Source organism: Idiotropiscis lumnitzeri, chromosome 12 (assembly GCF_059441095.1).
Source record: "Idiotropiscis lumnitzeri isolate Australia: NSW breed Sydney's pygmy pipehorse chromosome 12, RoL_Ilum_1.0, whole genome shotgun sequence".
In the NCBI taxonomy this organism is placed as follows: domain Eukaryota; kingdom Metazoa; phylum Chordata; class Actinopteri; order Syngnathiformes; family Syngnathidae; genus Idiotropiscis; species Idiotropiscis lumnitzeri.
In genome coordinates, this window is record NC_142402.1 from 10,002,633 (window position 1) to 10,018,644 (window position 16,012).

The 16,012-nt window shown below is 40.5% G+C and overlaps 1 protein-coding gene across 5 annotated transcripts in view; it reads right to left on the minus strand.

The window, feature by feature from the left end:
* Nucleotides 1-2,365: 2,365 nt before the first annotated feature.
* The window catches only part of pde1cb (phosphodiesterase 1C, calmodulin-dependent b), a 90,486-nt gene continuing 76,839 nt past the window's right edge, over nt 2,366-16,012 (minus strand). For all 5 annotated transcript variants that reach the window (XM_088311122.1, XM_088311121.1, XM_088311124.1 and 2 more), the window contains 10 exons: nt 15,306-15,406; nt 14,035-14,163; nt 12,182-12,283; nt 9,675-9,795; nt 7,309-7,390; nt 6,936-7,056; nt 5,592-5,767; nt 3,762-3,974; nt 3,261-3,323; nt 2,366-3,139 (listed from right to left, as the gene is read on the minus strand). In XM_088311122.1, coding sequence (XP_088167248.1) covers nt 3,120-3,139; nt 3,261-3,323; nt 3,762-3,974; nt 5,592-5,767; nt 6,936-7,056; nt 7,309-7,390; nt 9,675-9,795; nt 12,182-12,283; nt 14,035-14,163; nt 15,306-15,406 — 1,128 coding nt within the window. In that variant the 3' untranslated portion in view covers nt 2,366-3,119. The remainder of the gene's footprint in view (nt 3,140-3,260; nt 3,324-3,761; nt 3,975-5,591; nt 5,768-6,935; nt 7,057-7,308; nt 7,391-9,674; nt 9,796-12,181; nt 12,284-14,034; nt 14,164-15,305; nt 15,407-16,012) is intronic.

Sequence of the window (16,012 nt, forward strand, 5' to 3'; positions counted from 1 at the left end):
ATCTGATTGTTTTTTTATTCTTGTAGCATGCAATGTGAATGGAAACATTAGCGCCTTGAGATACCAGTGACCCGAATTAAAGTTTTTTTCAACATACGAGCCAACGTTCAGATTTTTTTTTTTTTTTGCTTTGACTTTGTATAAAGTTATGCAGACAAAAGGAGAAATAAATAACCGAGATTCACAAAAATATCAGCCTGTCAGTATTGTTGGATCGGTCTACAAGTGTTGCTCCACCATTTGTTGCTTCTAAAACCGCACCTCCCGATGCTAGCTGTTAGCCTGTTAATGTCATTTTCGAATATATGTTAGTGTTAAGCTAAAACTTTCCTAAAGCAAATTTTTGTGGTCGTTTTAAATGAACAGTGTAGTTTTCTTTGTCTTATATTTAGTTTTTCAGTTCCACTTGCAAGTGAAAGTCAAATCATGTGACTCAAGTCAGGGCACTCTTAACGCAAGGCACCACTGTAGGTTGGATTTTGTCAAGTGACACAGAAGATAACCAAGTTGCTAATGAATATCCAACATGTATTTAAGAATCCAAATGACGCGTAAATAAAAAGCTGAATGGCAGTCCACCATATCTCTATAAACGCAAGCACGCACTGACGCACGCACTCATTCACGCACAGTCATAATCAGAGCAGGTCACAGTGAGGAGATCAGAAATACACATTAAGTATTTTCCGGTATTGTTTTTTTTTTTTTTCCTTTTTTTTTTAAACCTCGCACACTTTTTACATCCACCTGACCTCGAGACGTTTGAGATCAGTCGTCTAAGATGGAGTGGGAGCGGGGGCAAGGAGGGATAAATTGTTACAAAAACACCACGTAGAGAAGAAATGTGACTATGATGTTGACGACGCCTGCTAAATATGCCATACAGCAGGGAGCATGTAAAAGCAGGAACAGGCTACTTGACAATGTCACAAGCAAGTATTTGTTCGAAACACATTGAGGAAATTATAAAACACACTCACACAAAAGATACATTGCTAAAAAAATAGCAAAAAAAAAACAAAACACATTGTCACAGCACAAGAAAGTTTACAAAGAGGTCATAAGAACATGACAAAAAAAAAACTGTTTTAAGGGAATGAAAGAATATGGACGTTGTGGTGGAGAAAGCACAACCTTTAAATATGCAACTCATTTTACAATAATATTCAACAAAATGTGAAAAAAAAAAGTATTCAAGTAAAACGAAAGTGGAAAAACATGGGGACAATGGGATTAAAAAAAAAAGAAACTCAAACTATTTAATCCAATTGTTTTCTAAAACAAATCCAAACAAAAATGAGAAAGTCCACTATACTATAGTGGACTGAATTAAAATGAATTGAATGTGGTATTAAAAAAAATAAACGAGAATTTCTTTTCACTCGAGTTGCAAGTTTTAAGGAATACAGAACATACAAATGCATAAACCCCAAAAACTAAAATAAGGAAGAATAAATTAACTTTAAAAAAAGAAAACAGGGGAAAAATTTGAAAAAAAAGAAAAGATTAAATAAAACAATCTTCTTATAAAATAACCAACTATATAATAATATAATTTATATAATGAAAGCTCCAGACTGTGTATATATATATTTTTTTAGCAGGAATACAGAGGAACCCTAACCTGAAATTTTATGGGTGCAAGTAAGAAATTTAGAATTTCGGGGCACACACATCGAATTGCCAAGTAAATATTTCACATTTCCACTATATTACAAATAATGTAAATGGGCAGAAATATGGAGCTAAAGTCAAGTCAAATTTAAGGGGTAAAGTCCGGAGCCTTTCTGAAAGTAAATATGAGGAAAAATTAATCAAGGTAAATTATCAAAGCCATCTACTTTGATAGTATTATTACATAAACGATTTAAAAATGTGGAAAAAACATTGAAAAAAACGACAAATAAAACAAATTTAGTAAATAAAAGAAAAGATTACTTTAAATATGAAAAAAATATCACTTTTGAAATGCAAAAAAAGTTTAAATAAAAATATGGGAGGAAGGAAAAAAACTATTTTAACCCAAAAAAAAAAAAAGGTGAGTCACTAAACGATACAAAATAAAAGTAAAATAAATGAAACTCACTGGCCAATGAAGAAAAGGCAAAGAGGAAAAGAACTGCCACGAAAAAAAAGCACACAAAACATGACCATCAGGTTGCAGGAACAATGCCAGCTGGTTCCTACAGGTGCAGTTACATGAACAGTAAGAGGCACACAGGTAGATTAGAGAGAAAAGTAACTTTTCACAGCACATGACGTCACCCTATTGTGTGTGTGTATATATATATATATATATATATATATATATATATATATATATATATATATATATATATATATATATATATATATATACATATATATTTATATAAGCATGTCAAACAGAAAAAAAGGTCAAAATAATCCATAAGGTTCTCCAACATTCCTAGAAAATGTTCAGTTAAATTCTCCCTTTTTGAATCTAGGTTTAGAAAGAAGCACATCACATGCCAACATCTTGGCACTATGGATTTATACCCAAATAATATTGCACAAGTGCACAATTATGTTAATAAAGGAATACAAATACTGCCCATTTGTCTCGCTCTTAACTGCAAATACACATTTACAATAACAGATAAAGCAGAGGTTTGTTATTTTACATATGCACAATCAGCAATATTTTGCATTTTATAGTCGCAGATTAGGGGGAAAGCGGGACAGCAAAAAGACAAAAACACGAGAGAAGGCATCGAGAAGAACAGAAAATGCTTAAAAAAAAATCAGGGAGATACTTTGGGTTCTTTTACCAACAGAGACATTTACATTCAAAACTAAATACAGGTAAAAAAAAAAAAACAAGTGCACAGGATGCGTACACAAAACAACAAACATTTCTTCCCTTCTCAGTTTAAATGTACATTTCACAGAGCTTGAAACTATAGAGAACTATAAAAGAAATGCCGTTGAGTTATCCAGCCTAAAAGGAGACAAAACCAGAAGCGTGGCAGAATATGTAAAGTCAAAACAAAAAGTCACAAAAGGACCGCGTAGTCAGTTTTTCATGTTCCTGCAGGGGGCGACAAAGTCCAACTGATTGTCTCCCTCCCTCCCTCACCAGTGGTCCAAGGCCCTTCTCATTCCATAGACACCTCGGCTGTGTTCAACGACAAAATAGAAAACATGAGGAGCAATCGCAGTCACATCTAAGAATTATGATGCTCAGCAAATAAATGCTAGAAACACATTTTGGTTTAGGGTTGTTGACGTCCACTCACCATCAATCACTGTGTTTTTGGTATCTTCAGTTCCCGGTGAGTCTCCGCCTTGAGGCAACTCACCTAAGCCATCAAAAGATCCAACTTATTAAATGTATTATTATAGTATTATTTGGAAGAAGATAGATTTAAAATAAATAAATACTGTAAATAGACTGATAGATTAGATTGCAGATTGGAGACCATGTTCATATTAGAATGCTGTAATATTAGTAATAATTCATCAAGCATAAAGAATATATGCCTGTGAGTATTGTTATGTCTGCATGTGTTGCGCCTCCATTGGTGTTCAAATATCCATTCCTTAATCCACCATGAAGCGCTCATGTCTGAAGTCAAAGTGTAAAAAAAATACAAATAAATAAGAATCTGCTAAATGAGGGCTCATATCTCAACATGGTGGTCCCAAACGTAAAATTGTCAATTGCCTGTTCAAAACAACCTTGGGTAATGATGAGTCACGTGCTGCTTCACCCAATCTAAAGACAAAGACAAGTTTACCATTCTGCAGCGAGGGACTCTCATGTGCGGCACCCCCAGGCGGCGGTAGCGGGGCCACATCATCAGCGTTGGGCTTTGACTCAGCCTCCTGGTCTCCCGCTTCCTGTTGGCCGTCTTTGGGCTCGATCGAGTCGGCGTGGTCTTCCTGAGGCTCCATGGCGTCTTCTTGCTGAGCTCGCTCCTCCGCCTCCCTTTTGGCTCGTTCCTCCGCTTCTGAGGTTAAAAATGAGGCACGACCCAGCGACAAGTCAGGGAGTGTGTTGAACCATGTCATTCAATCATTAGTTTGTTTTTCAAAAACAAAACATGAAGTAAGAAGAGAGAAAAAAAAAGATTGCATTATATTTTATTATTTAATTGAACAAAATGGAAAATAAAACAACTGAGAAAAATATATTAGAAGATATTTACAACGAGACAATTACTAACCTGGAAAAATTGGAGTGGCTAACGGGACACATTTTCATTTATTAAAATTATTAAAACATATTGAATTATTATATTACAATTTAGAATTACCAGAATGTAGTTTGTAATCATTAATCCCTCATAAATTAATCTAGAATAACCTAACAATGGCACAAAATGTACATTTAAAAAAACAATCAAACTAGACAAATATGATTATTAAAACCTTTTTCTGAATAAGATTATTGTTTAGAAATATATTTAAGCAACCCATTATATAATATGACTCAATAAAAAAGGAACAGAAAAAATCAAATAAAAGTGAACATTAAATTAGTATTACTGTGTCTTAAACTATCATTGTATTAATAAAAATATTGTATTGCATTAATCACAAATGCATATCCAAAAAAAGAAAATCAGATATAACTTAAAACACGTTTCTTGCCTGCATTGCCTTTCATTTCTCTGTAACTAATGCAAGAATTTCAAGGGAAAAGTCAGACATATGCAAGAAGGTGTTAAATCTGCTATTGATTCAAATGACAAACTCTTATTTGATTGATGAAGACCAAATTGCCGGCTCACTGAGCCTGGTGGAACCAATAAATGTCAGCTTGCTTTTTAATGAGTGGGAAGTAGACAGAAGTGAAATGAAATAAGGCTTAGAATTTGTATTCATGCCAAGCTTGGAGCTGTAACAAGTGCAAAAATGAGCTCGCAGACTGTGTGGGTGTGCACAGATGCTACACATGTAAATACTAAACATGCTAGGCAAAACAAAAATCAACTCAAGAAGTTTTCACGTTTTGTCCAGTGGGCCCTTTGAGATGCGAGTTGAATTCATTCCACTATACTCGCAACTCAAAACACTTGACTCTCAAATCATCTTTCCCCATTGAAATGAATGGCCATTTTCATTCATTTAGGTTGTATATTATGAATTTTAATGAGGAAAATAGCACTATGATATTGCAGGTACTTTATAAAAACATACAAAATTGACAAAATTAATTATTATTGTTACATTGCATCGCTATCTGGTGTGCCTAACTTGGCCACCTGGGGGCGTTTTGACAATCTAATATACTTTTCTTGGTTCATCAGCACAGCGGCACTAATATTAGTCATTCTTTGCAGAGGATAAAGAATAGATGCAGTACATGTTATATGTTGCAGGACCATTTGTGTTAATTTTGTTACTTTAAGGGTTTTCGCATCTTAAGACAGATGCCATTAAGCTAGTGGGACTGAAATGCTAAACCATATGGTTGTTTCAAACAAGGTGTAATTCTCTCTGTTTCCTGCGTAGTTTGGCAGTAGACCTCTAACTGATGCTGCATTAAACATCTTAAATCCTTTTTTGAAGAGCTGCAATTGTGAAGTGCATTTGAAAAGTTTTTTCAAAAGAAAGTGGTGCACCTTTGGTGGCCTGTGCTTTCCAGCGCTCCCGGTTCTGGTAGACCTCCTCGTTCCACAGTGCCTTGAAGTTCTTCATGTCTACGGCCATCAGGGGGCTCTGGCCCGACGAGCAGCTGTCGCAGGCCATACTCTTCACGCTGTGCCTCTTGGCCTCCTCGGAGCTAATACTGTTAAGACTGCGTGCAAAGGAAAAGACGAGGAGCTCAGAGCACGGACAACCGTTGCATATTTTTATCATGTTCCTCCTATTCTTATTTTACATCATCGAAATTTACATACAGTGCATAGAGTTTGTGTATATATAAGTATATATATATACTTATATATATATATATATATATATATATATATATATATATATATATATATATAAAATTTAGTTATTTAGATGTCAGATATTATTTCACTACTTTTAACAGATGGTGATATCCTTTCAATATCAAGGTAGTTTGTGCAGGCATAGTATTAAGCTAAAATGTTGGAATCGTGACATCACGAGTGTGTGAAGTCTTGTACAGCGCCTAACTTGGATTGTTTCCTATAAACTTGTGATGAGATTAAATCGGTTTTGTCGGCTTCCCCCCCCCCCCCCAACATCAATAGAATAGATTAGTAAAAGCAGAGTCCCATCATGTGACAGCTGTGTGAAGGGATTAGAGAAGACGGGATGTCACTGAAGTCAGCGCCATTCATCCTTCGGGGAAAGGAACCGTGTGAAGATGCGCGAGGCAAAGCGATCCATCCGCCGTGCGTTGAGATGATTCACTTTGGACTTGGTGCGTCTGTCTGAGCGATGAGAGGCGAGCGATAACGGCTAGATGGCTACAGATAACTGAAAGCGGCAATAAGCGGTGTGAAGGAAGATGAGAGCTCTGACGCGCTTCAGCCCATCAGGTGAGTTGAAATCGCCACGGCCGTGTGAGATTTATGCTCGGTTGGCTCCAATATGGGAGGCCACCAAGTTCCATACCCCGCTAAGTGATTCTAATGGCAGCTGCTGAGCGCACCGATAAGCAGGCTGATATTGATGTGCGGGCTGAAGGGAGGCTTAATACGCCCTTTTACACAGACAAACTTTTTAATTAGCGCTCTCGGGATAGTTGTTAGTCATTAGATTGATGTTTTTGGCGGGGTCGCTAGTGGCCTTGGATTCCTCTGGATCCAGTTCTTGATGCTAATAAAACTTAATTGAGGCAAATGCAGGTTCTGGATACAGAAATGCCTTTATCCACATGGATAATGCGGATTGTGCACGGCGCGACTTGCATTTTCCTTTCTATTAGATACGTCGCTATTGAAGTAAGACCGCCTCAAATGGTGCGCCTCTTTTGGCACAAAGCCCACCTGGAGCGCCGGAAGCCCGCCAGACCCGAGTGCGAGGCCTCGTCGATGAGCGGCGTGACGATGCGCTCCATCATGTCGCTCAGTACGGTGAAGGTGGGCACGACGATGAAGTCGATGAAACCTGAGCACATTCGCAGGTTAGTAGTGAGCAAGTTTTTAGATGGACGTTTCTCAATTGCTTTGAATGAGATGTCGTTTTCTATATTATTGTAGTAGTATTACAATGAAACCACCTGTTATTTTCCCAATCAAGGAGGAATTTATTAGAGGCGGGGCATTTATTTGTTAAATTGGATGACACACCTAGAGGTTAATTGCGGCATGGCATCAATACAGCACAAGACAATTGTAGATTCGTGCTATCGTGACTCACCGATCTGAGACTGAGCCACCATTGTTGACTTTCGATCACAGAGCGGCGAGAAGGAAAGGCCGAGCTCTGCTTCTTTGTCCCCCTGGGAAATACAAAAGTCACTTGTGAAAACCACGCTCTCGCTCAGGGCGGCCCCAGGCAAAATTTTATTTGGAGGCCCCATCCAAAGCGCTTCATGACCATACTGCAACATGCCATCTGATAAGCTTTTTTTTTGAACAGTTAACAGTTGTTGTAGTAACAATAATAATAATAATAATGAACATGGAGGCACGGGGTTTGACTGGTAAGCACGTCCACCTCACAGCACAGAATCCGCCTCTGGCCTTCCTGTGTGGCGTTTGCATGCTCTCCCTGTGCCTCTGTGGGTTTCCTCCGGGTACTCCGGTTTCCTCCCACGTTCCAAAGACATTGTAGGTTAATTGGATGCTCAAAATGGCCCATGGGAGTGATTGTGAGTGTGAATGGTTGTTTGTCTTTATGTGCCCTGCGATTGGCTGGCAACCAGTTCAGGGTGTGCCCCGCCTACTCCCGAAGATAGCTGGGATAGGCTCCAGCATGCAAGTGCTGTACATGGAGTGCAAATCAGACATAAAAAACACCGACAACAACTTAATACAAAAACAGTTAACACCAGAAAACACTAAACATTACAAAGTCAAAAGCCAGAGATACGATGGACAGAGAGGAGGCTTGCCTAACATTTAGAGGGAGGTCATTGAAAAGAGCAAGCCGTATTTACATAATTAAATATTAGCCCATTACTACTACTACTACTCATAAACAGGCTATTAAATACGTTTTAATCTGGCCTGCTGTGGCTGGCAGGAATCTTCAGCCTAGACAGAGAATGGAGACAGCGATTCCTATCTGATGAGCAGCAAACATACCCACTTTCATATGAAGCAGAAGCTTCCTCTTCTTTCGCTTTCATGCTACACGGAGTATGAGGCCCCATGTTCAGTGCGTGTTCTATGTTTAGGGAAGGGGGACCCTGCTCTTGTGACACCGCTCAACAGGCTTGATGACCGGCTCAGCCCGGCGACTGCCTTTGAAACAGGTTTCATTTTCCCGTTCTGAACACACAAGATACAGAGGTGGGAGTTGGCGTTGTTCGAAGAAGCTGTTAATTGACAAAGCGCAGCCCTCGAGGCAAAAAAGTCTTGCGATAGCAAGCGCGATAACAAAAGGAGCCATATTGACAACAAAATGTTTGATAATAGAAGAAAGTGCGTGACTGATCTCCGTTAAAGTTTTAGTCACTAGTGACCCCTGCCAGAAGACAGTCCCTCAGAACCTAATCCCACGACACAAGCCTCACTGACTTGACTGACACTCTGCCAAAAAGAACCCAAATTGGTGTAACCTCCTCAAGGTGGAGATGCAACTCCCCTGGAGGCGGGTCGCGGCGGGAAAGAGCGCCTGCAACCTGGTTCAGGGCTCCCGGAAGATACACGGCCTGCAAACTGGCTTGGTGGGAGGCAGCCCATGTGAGGAGACTCTGGGAGACCTGCAAACACCAGGCAGGCGCCGTCCTGCTCCTGGTGGTTTTTGTTCAAAACAGTTGTGGTATTGTCCGACACCATAGGTACGTCTGAAAAAGGACGCACCTCACTCAGTTCCAGCACCTTGATGCAATTGTCACTGTCCCCGTACAGACGACCGTACCCGAGCCATATAGCCCCACCCTCACCGCGAGGCTGCCATCCTTGTTGACGATTTTCTGGCAGGCCGGGACCACCCCTAGTAGTGTAATACCCGGTGATCCCATGGCGCCAGACTGAGGAGGCACCGAAGGGCCACTCAGAGCCATTAGCAACGGCGACGCTTGACAAGCAAGTGGAAGTTGTTCAGACATGTCTGAAGGGGGGTGCAGAGACAGAGGACCGGGCCAGACAGCAGTCGTCATAGACTGGCTGATGACTTATGACGCATGTGAATTTAATTTGGAAAAAAAAATGTTGTTCCTATTTTATTTAGGGAAAAACATGCTAACACACATCTCAGAACACATCTTGCGTCCCAATAATTAATTATGGAAGGCGAGAGCGAGAGTCTGGTATATTTTTCTTTTGAAGTTTTTGTATTTTTCAATTCTTTATTTCAATTATGTATTTTTTTTAATTCTTTATTTTCTACTATTTGTTTATTTTTATTTAAATAACTTATTTTCCAAACATTTGTGTATTTGTTTTAAGCATTTTAAACATTCGAGCAAATCCCTTATATGTTTCTTTTCACATTATGTTGTGACATTTTTATGTCTTCTCAGGTTTGCACCATCATGTTAGCACAAGCTTCATCAAACGACTAATTGTCACCGTGTTTTGCTTGTTCCTTGGCTTTCTTTCTCAGTTGACGCTCACCTGTCTGAAGAACTCCTCCAGCAGAGATGTGGTCCAACGGTGGTGCAAGTCCCAACTTTTGGCTGGGTGGCTGATGTCAGCAGTGTGCAGCAGTAAGGACAGGGCTTTTGGCTTATCAATGCTACAGATGACAATAAATAGAGTGTCGTGTTAATACACCAAAGCACCAATATGCAGGTATAAGCAAGTGGATTAGGTTATTAAAGCAAAAAAAAAAAAAAAAAAAAAAAAATCTGGAAAAAGCAGAAATACACAGCCGAAACCTCAAGAGACGAGACAGCCAATTGGGGGGTTGACAGATAATGGCCCTTAAGAGATGAAAATGGAACGCCGTGTACCGGTGCAGGAACAAGAGGAACAATATTTGAGAGTGTGAGTGTTCGGTCATGTAAATGCTAATTGCTCGGAGGATCCCACCAGGTTTGCTGTGGGTCACTTAACACACCGTTTAGTTGCACTGTTGTGGTTTTGCAATGATCTTCCAAATGATGCACACTGAAATGGAGACATATTAAATAGGTAAAGCAACTCAGGCATTTATTCTCGCTTAAGAGCATGCAACAGTGGCGTGATGACACAGATGTAGATTTTAGACATATCGAGCTCCCATGAGGAACAGTAACTGCCTCATGTCTTACTCCATAAACGGTGCAACTCGGCTTCTTATTTGCAGCACAAAAGGAAAATCTAGCGCGGTATAAATGCAACTTTTAGTATTTTTAAACACTCTCTTTTATTTCTTTACTTTTAAACGTTTTCTTTTGAAGTTTTCTGTTGCATTTCAACGTACAATTTTGTCATCTTTGTAAGATACTTTGTTTTTTTCGGCTTTATTCTTGATAGTTGTTCATCGTTGTTTGTAAATGGATAGTAGGTACTGTGACTTTGCCTGTGTGAAACACATTGAGTTGCCTTGTGTATGAAATGTGCTGAAGAAATAAAACTGCCTTGCGTTGAGAAAGATACAAAGCAAGCACATAACCTATTGGTGTATTCAAAGGACAATCCATCACACTGTTCATTTTGTCCACAGCAGACACTCTGTAGAATGTTTATTGTAGAACCAGGTGCTGGATGGTAAAACTCTTTTAAGTCATGACCAAATGGAATACGAGATGTACAAGAGGCAGGCGGGAAAACACAAGGTAAGACTCTGGGAAATTGGGGCGACAGGTGTGGAAAAATGTGGAAAACATACCACCTGCACCCAGCAGTTTTTAAAGAGAACCAAATATTTCTTCAATCCACTATTTGGCCAACCACAAAAAAACAAAAAACAGCCTCAAATCTGAATTTATTTCCCCACATAACGCGATTCCCTGCTTAAGACTAATTGTCTGTTTTATTGCAATACGCTGTGAAGATCATTTCGCATTATCGGGCATTACTGGTGCCAGATAGCATTAAAACCAAGTCACGCTTGACAAACGGATTCACATGGATCCAAAAATGGAAAAGAGACGAACAAAAACACACACGGAAGGTTAAACACGGGGGGTGATAAAGACCGGTTCGCATTTCCCCTCCTCATCCCATTTGCGTCGGGCCTGCAGCAGCCGTCCTCGAATTACATTACAGTCCATTCAGCATTACATAGTGCAATCTCTTGAGCATTCGTGTGCGTGTGATGGAAGGAGACCCTCCAGTCAGCACTCTTCGGGCTTTCGCTTGGAGCTCGCTCACACACACACACACACACACACATATCCAGGCGCACTAATCTGAAGCCGTCACCTAGCTGCTATCAATGCCTTCAGGGCACTTTCGGAAATGACACCATGGAGGTCAACAGGTTCACCCCACACCTGCGACACAAGCAGGAATGTCTCACCAGCTCAAACGATGACATGAATTGATTCCAGCTAGGAGATAAGATTATAAATCAAAAGTACATTTTAGTATTCTATTTAGTAGTCCGTGTAAAGTGCAAATAAATGTCTCGTAAAGTTGACAGTTCACAAAGTATCAACAAATTTGTCAATTTAGAAGAATACATAAAACATTTATAAAGGCTATAAAGGCTTCAAAATGTGAAAATGAAACATTTCTCAAACACTTACGAGCGTGTCCGCTGAATGCGGTCCAACCAAACCCCGCCCAGCTGTCGATCAAATTTCACACATTTTTATTATGCCTACAAATCCTGGAGAAACTGAAAATATATCCGTTTCAAGCCTCCGTTGGCTGGAATATATTCCATGTACTACGGCATGAGAGGCGCTAGCCAGCAGTTAGCTCATGAGGTCACTGAGGGATCACTCACCCAGCTCCTCCGTAGATAAGATGCATTTTTGGGGTGTACGGTTTCTGTTATACCAAACGCCCAGGAATAAGAAAACATGCCACGCTCCCTAACTCTCAGCCGTGACTATAAATAGTAGAATATGTCCATAAACTGTGTGTGAATGCGAGTATGAAAGACAAGTGCTGTAGCGCAAAAGGGTGAATGGTGCAGCCAAGTGGAGACTGTGGAGTATAACGGAAATCGCGGAAAAACGTCAACTGACCCCTCGGGCTGTTGCAGGAAGTTCTTCATAGCCTTCACCTGCTGGAAGTGGCAGGACATGTCAGTGGCCAGCACCATTTCCACCACCAGAGCACGCAGTTCTCTGTGAGAACAAACACAAGACAAATTGAACAGTCACTCACCTGAGAGGGGTAAAAAAAAAAAAAAAAAAAAAAAAAAAAAAAGAAATAAAAGAATTAAAAGCTTTCTGCTGCACAAAGCGAGCAGCCGGCATAGCGTTTGAGAGCTATTTATAAATGTCTTGCTTTGACAGGTCCGGGCTCATGCTATGAAAATTGGATTGCTGCTGTCTGCTTTAATATATTATCACAGTTTCACTGAGTGCAGAACTGTTGGACCTTGAAAGCGCTTGTCATTTCCCGCGGAACAAAAAGCGAGTTCACGAAGAATGTGTAATGTGTACACGGAGGTCAAGGGCTTGAACTTTTGTATCGCTGCTTCATATTTACACAGCCAATATTTTTGGTGCAGTGCTAACTTGAATTGAGTTTAATGCTCTCTGTTGCCACTCTATTCTTACTTCAAATGGATGATTACCCAGTGAAATTAATTGAAATTATATTATTCCGCTCCAGCCACCCCCCCCTAAACCAGCAATTTTGTGCAACAAGTTGTTCATAAAGATTGGATTGGATTAAAAACTCAAAGATTTTATCAAGTTTAAATACTGCAGGTTGCAACAAGTAGTCGCAGCAATTTTCATTCGGCGCATTTTACCACAAAATATTGTGTTCTGTGACAATGTCAGAAATATAAACTCTTCTATTACCAGACCAACATTTGTGACTAGCTTTTTTTATTCTTAACTAATCAGCAGTAGAGCATAGGTCGACTTCACACAAAATAACACTTTCTCGCCAAATAGCGAAGAAAACAAGATTCTAAACGTGAGACTTCCAACGGGTTGGTATTTCTCTGCCTCATAGTCTCATATCTACCTCATATCTCAAGCCGAGATCTCCCATTGATCATCTTAAACGCAAAACCTGGGCTGATCTTAAATTTGTACATGATTGCCATCTGCCAGTCATTAAAGTGGTTTGAATTCCAAAGACACACTGGGTGAGATTCTTTTTCATGCCTACCCATTGAAAACCTACTCGATGAATAAATTGGATTGCAGTTGTTGAATTTAACGACCACAAAATCCTTTAGGGCTGCCGCACACTGCGCGATGCTTCCGAATCCCACTACGACCTGACCGTGGCAAAGAATGCCAGGTGGGAAATTTAGCATAAGGATTCCTTGCTATGTAAACTGTGCGAGGATGTCTTGTGTTCTGTGGCTCCTCATTCAATATATATGTTTTTTTTAAAATCCATAACAGACGCAGGTTGCTACAGAAAGAGGACATGGGTGAGAATAAAGACGAAAAAAATGGCGATATGCTGAAAGGCAGAGCTCGGTCCCATTCATTAGAATGTTACAGGCATGAAACGTATTCTGCTTTTTACCATAATCTCCTTCACTTGCAGCCGCAAAATGGGTTTTACGCCTGGGTGAACGCTTCCGTGCATTTTGATTAGATATAATGCAAAGTTACCACACCATGCAACCGCGATTCGAATTTTGAATTGCCGCAAAACCAGTGGCTGAGACGCGACCACTTGTGAACTCAAGTGTGCAGGTGAAGGTGATGCCGCCGCCCCGCCCCCCCCGCACTTCACTCGAGTGGTGACATATCTGAAGCTTGCTCATCACACAAAGCCCAAAAACGACCACGCGACGGCTCGTCACTTAACAAATGGTGTCACTCGTTAATCGAGGCAGGACTCTTATTTTATTTCCCTGTAGTCCTCACTCAGCTCCCTCTTCCTTCCTCTTTGCTCTGACCTCCAGTCGTCCTTGGAGAGGTTGTACAGGATGTTCATCTCGTCGTCGTCCTGCAGCAGGCGATAGGCCGCGCTCACGTGGTGGCTCTCCAACACCGAGCGGTCGTTGTACAGAATAGCCGCGTCGGACCTGGGAGGAGGCCAAGCAAATAGTCCATTACGGCGTTTATGACCGTCGGCGACCGACTAATGTCACCGCTGCTCCTTTTCATCTGTATCATTAGAGAGATGGCTTTCATGATATTTCAAACTCATCCCAGGATTTTTCAATTTTGGTTAGTGGGGGAATTTTATCGCCTGAGTGGAATTAGATCGGAGTAATGTTCATATCAATGAGGTTAAATTGGATGAAAACATAATGGATTTCAATTCAGGCCTAACTACTTTGCTGCTTAAATTGAAATTACGACACCCAGTAACTGCATTACTGTCATGTGTCCTACCTTGAGTTTATCGCTTCACTTTTATTGTGCAAGTTACAGCCACGCAGAGTTGTATCATTAAGTGATAGCTGTTTCTTTTGCTACTTAATGTATAATTAACCGATGGGAAACTGTAACTTCTGCACAAGTGCATCTTATTTTGACTCAATTTCTTAATTTCAAGAATAACCGATTGGAGGAACATTTTTGCTTCAGCACACTTTAAGTCACTTTTAATTCTAATGGAGTTTGTGGTTATCATTAATTACCGGCATGAGAAACAAAAGCATCATTCCGTGCCATCACTTCATGATTTGAAACGGCAGGAGTGCAACTTGCCTGACTTTGTCGCTTACTTTGTCTTGACTTTACTCTGTTACGCAAAGTAATGGTCATCATTCATAACTCTCAGGACACACGACTGCATAGTTTATAAGACCCGTCAATGTGTCAAGCCGGGGCTTTGAACTCATCCATACTTCATGATACAACACTGCAATTTTAGAACTTTCCTGTCTTTGGTGTTAATTTCAAGCCATTGTGATTATTTCTATTATGCAAGCTAGGGGTTGTCATTAATCACCGGCTGGATGAACGATTCCATCAGAGAAAAAAATAATTAATGATATAGGAGCAAGCATATTTCTTTGAATGCCCCTCCCTGCATCCTTATACAGTGAAATAAGTCTTTATTTTGCAGGCTTTGGCACTCTATTTGGGTCTCTTGCCCTTCCTCTTATGTTATTGCCACACCAGCATCCGCGTGTGTAAAGGCCCCTCTCGCCTTCCTAAATGACGGCATCGATCTCAGAGTCAAGAGCTGAGCGCTTTTGATTTTATGAGCCATTACCTTGTCTGAATGTGGAAGTTGTTTGTAGTCCCTGTGTGCTCGTAGTCATGCACAGCCGCGGCGAAGATCATGGCAAAGATCTCCAGCTCAGTTAACCAGTGCTGGAGGTGGTGGAGAGGAGGGGGGGGGTTGCAGATGAAGACAAGAAGGCGGGGGTGGAAGAGGTGGAGGACGATACAATGGAAAGGGCAGCCATGAGTGAGAAAGAATGCACAGAGGAGGGAATAATGGACAGGAATTACGTGATGAGAAATGGGAAGGCAGCGAATGGAAAAGCAAGGAAGGTTGCATTATGAAGATGTGTAGGAGGGAATACATTACGGTTTGGGATGAACGGAAACAAATTGTGTGATGGGGGAAGACGAGGTCAAGGTCAGAAGAGCAAAAAGGAAACTTTAGACAAGACTAATTCAATATTAAAAGTGTTCTTTTTACATCTTGTTGAATGAGAGGCCCCTGAAGGTAAAGGTGCACTGTGAACATTTTTTTTTCTTTAAATCAGGTTTCGACAGCATATTCTTTGTACGTAACACCACATTTTAAAAGGACAGACGACCCCCCGCAATGTCAAATGTGCTACCCCAAATACTTAACATATTTTTGAAAAATTACAGCACAGCACGGCTTGTCTTATGCAAATGAGCCACAAGTCGCTCCATCCTCGCTCCTGCCGGGCCAATGTCAACACGTACGGGTTTTGTGTGTGA